The 6,721-nt window shown below is 44.9% G+C and overlaps 1 protein-coding gene across 1 annotated transcript; it reads left to right on the forward strand.

Moving 5' to 3' along the window:
- Window positions 1-627: 627 nt before the first annotated feature.
- Window positions 628-1,629, forward strand: LOC124685807 (putative protein phosphatase 2C 23). Its single transcript, XM_047219842.1, has one exon. The coding sequence runs from the start codon at window positions 628-630 to the stop codon at window positions 1,627-1,629; it is 1,002 nt and encodes a 333-aa protein (XP_047075798.1).
- The last annotated feature ends 5,092 nt before the right edge of the window (window positions 1,630-6,721 follow it).

Raw genomic sequence — 6,721 nt, forward strand, 5'->3', positions numbered from 1 at the left:
GGTATTGATGTCCCAAGCACGGAACCGGTATTAATGCCGCCTTTAGTACCGGTTTATAAGGGAACCGGTACTAAAGACTTAGATGGATGCTCCATTTTCTACTAGTGTAAAGGTCCTCCGCCCCGACGGTCGCCTGTCGCCCACGTGGACGGGCCTTTAGTCGTGGTTCGTAAGCAACCGCGACTAAATGGGGGCCTTTAGTCGCGCTTAATTTGGTCCCGGTTGCGCAACCGCGACTAATGGCAGTTGCAAACCGGGACTAAAACCCCTTTTTCTACCAGTGAGGGATTTACCTTCTTTAATCACATACAATAATACCTAAATAAAATAACCTTATCAACAATTACACATGCCCTAACATGCTCATGCGAATATGGTGTGTTGTTATGAAAGGTGAGCATGCGGCAATGTATTACAACTCTGCGATTTAACTAAGCTAGGATTGCAATTTCAAAATAACCTATTTGTTCGATACCATGGTTGCTTCCAAAACATGGACCCCTAGAACCTCGAGTCCGACACGGAACCTAGAACTAGTACTCCTAGTCGGCCAAGTCGATCTAGAATTTGGGGACAATATATGCGGCATACCCGGAGTTTGGGAGCAATCGTATTCTCGTTACAAACATGGACATGTTGACGATCAAGATCTCACGCATGAAGATGGAGGCGTTGGAGCCGATCCAGCAAACCCTGAGCGAGATCGACAAACGGATCCCCGACGCCCTGCGCGCCGCCTTGGGCCTCCGCAAACGGCGGGCCTCCATCTTGTTGCCCGGCGACGCCTACGTCACCAGCTTCGTCGCGTCCTTTCAGCAGCCCTCTTCGCAACGACGCGACGCCGCCGCCGACGAGTCTCCGGTGGACAACGACGGGGCCGCCGAGCCGCGTGCTCCTCTGAGGATGGACTGGGCCTCATGCTACGCGCGCCACCACGACGAGGACGCGCACTTCGGGCACGAGGACGCCGGCGTCGTCGGCGTGGCGGACGGCGTGGGCGGGTACCGCAAGAACGGCGTGGACGCCGGCGCCTTCTCGCGCGGCCTCATGACGAGCGCCTTCGAGCAGGTGCTGACGGCCGAGCCCGGCACGCCCGTCTGCCCCTACACTCTGCTGGAGCGGGCGTACGAGGAGACGGTCGCGTCCGCCGCGACCGGGCGATCCACCGCGGTCATCCTCTCGCTCGCCGGTACGGCTCTCAAGTGGGCCTACATCGGGGACAGCGCCTTCGCCGTGTTCCGGGACGGCGCGCTCCTGCACCGTTCGCAGCGCCAGCAGAAGCGCTTCAACTGCCCGCTCCAGCTCAATGGCCGCGGGAGCGGGGACAGCATCACCCAGGCGGACGTCGGCGAGATTGCTGTGAGGCACGGGGACGTCCTGGTGGTCGGCACGGACGGGCTCTTCGACAACGTCTTCGACGCCGACCTGGAGCGGCTCGTGCGGATGGGCACCGCGCTCGGCTTCTCTCCCAAGAATATGGCGGACGTCGTCGCGGGCGTCGCCTACGAGATATCCATGAGCGGCTCCACGGACTCGCCCTACAGCTCCGACAGCCGCAAGCTACGAGGAGACCGACGCCGCGGCGGGAAGCAGGATGATATTACTGTCCTCGTCGCCTTCCTTATCTAGTCTTATTTATTCGTCACCTGCATCTAGCTTTTTTTTCCCTTAATTTCTTGTGCACGTATATACTACCAGCTACGTTCTCAATGTTGGGGACTCACAGGTCTAACTCAGTTTGGACCTTCCGACCTCTGCAAATTAATTAGTGGATGTTTAGGTCGTCGATCCAACTGAGAATGCATTATTGGTTCAGTCAACTGTTGATCTTCTCTTTAGTTTGTGTAGACAGTCGCACCATGACATTAGCAGTGTTCTCCCATCCATTAACGAAATAGATGGACTCATGTACTGATCTTGCGTGCCGAGCTTGTGGGAGGCATCAATAAACCTTGTCCCCAACTCCACCGTGTGGTTATCAAGCACAAGGTTTCACATAAGTAAATAAACACAAGTAAAAATAAAATGAGTAGAACTAGATGAAATAAAGTAACTAAGTAAAAACTGTAAAAAGGTTGATTGTTTTTCGGTGTTTTGGATGCAAATAAGAAAAGTAAATATTTTTATATTTTCATATTAAAATAGTGCAACAAATAGAAAATAAGATAAAAGCAATTTAAAGGTGTTTCTTACGTTAAAAAGTGGACCGGGGTTCATGGGTTCACTTGACTATTCTCTATTTTAAATTGTAGTGGACAAATAGTAATTCATAAATGAGATATAAGGATGCAAAACAATAATATGAATAAGATACGCATTCATATGGGTATCATGTCCTAACATAGAGATGATGCAACACATCTCTCTTATACTCCACAAGAAAGGGAAAACTTCATGCAATCTTGTATTAAGAATTAACAGAGTATAGCCATAAATACTTTAACATGATGTTTGAATATCAAATATGCTACCTTGACCAAACAAGATCATCACTTTTGTCACGTGACGAGCATAGCACATGCATTCACTTCATCCCTAGTGAGGTAGCAAAACAAAAGGCAGAGCCATAATAGATCATGAATTTATTGTCATTATTCAATCACTAAAACCATGATACTCCATTAATACACACATCACCCCACACACGCTCTTACATAGATGTTGAATCAGAACAACTACTTAAGAACGGGGTACATAATATGCATCTATCAATACATCTTACACATAATACGATAAGATATCATAGAATAAGGATCCACCACTTAAGTATTACAAATATGACCATAATGAGGCCACTCATATGGCACTAAGAACTATGAAGAACATGAGAGAAATAGATCAAGCTACTGCAACAAACCCGTAGTCTGGAGGTGGACTATTCTCCTTTGGTCATGGTGATGATGATGAAGATGTTGGAGAAGGTGGAGATCCCTCTGGCGGCAGAGTTTTCCCCTCCAATCTTTTTTTTGAAAGGAATACGGTAGGGGAAGCCCCTACAGTGATTTTTTTTAATAATAAGAACCCAATTCTGCGTCCCTGGGGAATTGAACCTGGGTGGCTAGGTTGTACATCCACTTCCCTAACCGAATGAGCTATGCTCACTTATTTTCCCCCTCCAATCTTCTCTGGTACAGCCTCCGTTTTTGTGTTTCTGTCTCTTTGCGGCGATCTCCACCCGATAGCTCTTTGAGGCCATATATACTGACTTTTAGGTCAAAATACGTTGGTGGGCGAAAAGATCACACAATTTGGACGATCGGTGGCCGAAAGAGGTCAAGTGGCGTGCCATAGATGTTTGGGCGCACCATCTGGGCTCTTTTAGGCCTCAAGGCTATCCAGGTGTGCTTCCAGGTCCCAGGGTGCTTCTCCCGATGAAAAAGTAATGCTCCAAAAATTACAGGTCAATTTGACTCCGTATAGGTCGAAAAATACACAAAACAACTTTTCTTGTTCTGCAGAGTAATAAATCAAATAAAGGAGATAATTGGTAAATCCCTATAAATCATTCTAAAACATGGTATTATCATCATATATATTGCAAATATGTGAGAACTTAATATGATAAAAGACAAAATTCATGTATGCATTTTACATTCATACAATTTAGAAAATCTTTATTGCATTTGCATCTCACTTGCAATTAAGAAAACCTTAGTTGCAACCCACTTGTAACTAGGAAAACCTCATTGCAACCCACCTGCAACTATCATATTAACACGAATCATGGTGCAAATCAAATGTTTAAGGAGTCAACTGAAACATAATAGAAATCCAATTTCATTTAAAAAGCAGTCGACCCATAGCATCTTTTATCTCGGAGAGTAAAACCTTTGACACCACATACTTCCTGGGAGAGCTTATAATTCACTACACACCACATTTGAATTCATGGTTTTGATCTCTACGAGACTGAAACTCAAAGTCGGACATATGATATAGGCATCAATACGCCACACTAACTTTCTTTATCTAACAATTTGCTACTTTTCACCGTGAAAATCGAGAAATTAAAACTATAAACATAATTTCCCCTACCCATTCTTGAAGCACTTGCCATCCTCGCGAACTTCGATCTATCTCCAAGCCCCACAGCTAGGACTGGCTATGGTGGCGCAACTTTGAGCGCAAAAATAGGGTGGCGGCAAGAAATTGGTGGAGGAAGCAAGGAAATGCATGACAACTGAGAGCTCCCGGGTTGCGGCGCGTCGCCACCGCCTGAGTAGACGATTGAGGTGTCATCATCTTCCTCCTCCGAGAAGGAGGTGAAGGCCCACGACGACTTCGAGGAGGTGGAGATCGACGAAGACTCTGATGAGGAGGAGGCCATGCCCGTGTTTGAGCCTGATGAGAAGTGCTCCGTTGGTTACTCGCCGTGCGCACGGAGGCGAGGGATGCGATGGTATGTCACGATGCCGTGGTGTACAACGCAGCACAGTTGGAGCTAGGAAGCCTCCAAGCAGCACGAGGCGAACCACCAAGCGTGGTGCATCCATGCTTCTGTTTAAAATAACGCCTATAGCCACGGCGATTTCTAGGGCTACAAAAGACTATAGGGGGCTAAGATTATATAGACGATTTGAGAAAAAAAATTCAATACTTCAGCACCATATAACCATATATAGTACATACATCAATAATTCACAAATGCATCGCAAGGTAACATAGTCACGTAAGAGATGCACATAATTAAAATATAGTTTACATATAGTTCGATCCAAAACATAGTTCACATATAGCTAAGGATATAGTTATGTACAAATATTACAACATCATTAAATAGCAGCAGTTCATGATATGGTGGTGTCTATAAATTCGTTCGCTTTGTAAATTTTGGGTTAATATTTTTTGGACACATTGAGCGGGAAGATAGCCGCTATTGAGCTAAACTGTGGCTAAATAGCTATGGCCGCACTATTAGCGGCTATTTCTATTTTAACTTTTAAAAGATCTAGTTGTAGCGGCATGCGTCTCGAAAAACTATAGCCATGATCTATAGCGGGCAATTTTAAACAGAGATCCAGGTCTACATGGCGGACTCCTCCGATCACGAGGAGTAGAGTTCCGTCGCCTTTTAGTCTCCCATAAAGTGCCACCGGCGCCTTTTGGTCCCAGGTTTAGGGGTCTTACTAACCTATGAATGTAATAAACTTTTTTTTGTGTATGTAAATTATGTTGATGATGAACTCGTTCTAGTGAAAATCTTCCACGAATCTATTGTTTAAAAAATACAGTTTAATTTTCAGGATCTGCTGTGGCGCAAGATATCTCGTGTTGGAAAACATTTTTCCAGCTTCGTGATCTGAAATATTCGTGTTAGGCTTATGGAAGATTTGTTAGAGTTGCTTATCTATAATATCTAAATAGGAGCAACCCACTAAGTTGAATTCTCTCAACATGCAAGCATGCCACCTCATCGGTCCCACAATATCAATGCATACAGCAATCGGATGCTATCATTTATTATGTTTTCTTTGATTTTCCAAAGTGGCAGCCATATTGTCTTCTTGGCAGCACTTTACTTTTCGTCTCCCGACTCTCCGCATTGGAATTTGGAAACGAGACGTCCCCAGAATTAATCAGTGAGATAGGCTACCAGGCGGAACTAATAACTGAGGCAGGCCATCAGGTAGCCACATCTCACTCTGTGCCGACTTCCATGCATAAATACACTGCTTTCCTTTGCAAAGATTCATCCTTCATCTGTGTGGTGCAACTCAATCAGTCCGCGCTTGTTATAAAACCGCGCAAATAAAAGTAGATCAAACGAAGAACAAGAACACATATTTTTACGTGGAAAATCCAAACAGGGAAAAAACCACGAAACGCACGGCGACGTATCACTATAATTGGAGGAATATTACAATAGACGAGAGGACAGACCCTCTACGTGCTATCAATATGGAGAAACTCTCTTTCATCTATTCTATGACTACCTTGAACTATATATAGGGGCAAACAACTCTCTTTCTTGGTGGACACGAAATAGAGTTGTTATGTGCTACGTCTAGCATGGTTGGCACGCCGTAGTCCGTTAGGACTCCTTCCATAGTACAACAGGTAAACAGATTTCGGAACACAATACAACAAACTCCACCTTGAGCCGAAATCCATTGCAATAGTCATAGATAGCATTCAACTCCTCAACTAAAGTCATCACAAGTAAACCTTGTGCCTTGAAACGTCCATAGGACTATTAAACTTCTCATGAAGTCAAATTGAGCAAATCTATCTTGGGTCGTCCAGAAAACAACACGGCTGTCAACAAAGCAGACATATGAACCTGGGCATCCTGTAAAACCCCATCAAAAGTCTGAGTCTGTGCCACTGACCTCAAAGAAAAACTGAAACTGCTCAAACATCAAATGGCATAAGTCATCATATCTCCTGTGGTGCCTGAACGAGCGCATAGCTCATAGTGCAACATCTCGGTGCACATAACATTGTGAAGAACTCATCTCATGGAATCTGAACGTGCTACAAACTAGAGAGCACAAACCTCGGCAAAACATACTCATGCAAGAGCATCTGGTACAAAGCGCATAACGTACACCAAAAACTGCCGACTCATAATGGTTAATGAAAATCCATGACATGGTCAAAAACTGCCTTGTAGAACAACTGTCGGATGAAGGAACCTCAACATGCAATGGAGCATCAACTCTGCAATAGACCCCTCTTGAAAGAGCATAGACAACTGAATTACACTGAAACTTACAGTACT

Source organism: Lolium rigidum, chromosome 2, assembly GCF_022539505.1.
Source record: "Lolium rigidum isolate FL_2022 chromosome 2, APGP_CSIRO_Lrig_0.1, whole genome shotgun sequence".
NCBI classification, from domain to species: Eukaryota; Viridiplantae; Streptophyta; class Magnoliopsida; order Poales; family Poaceae; genus Lolium; species Lolium rigidum.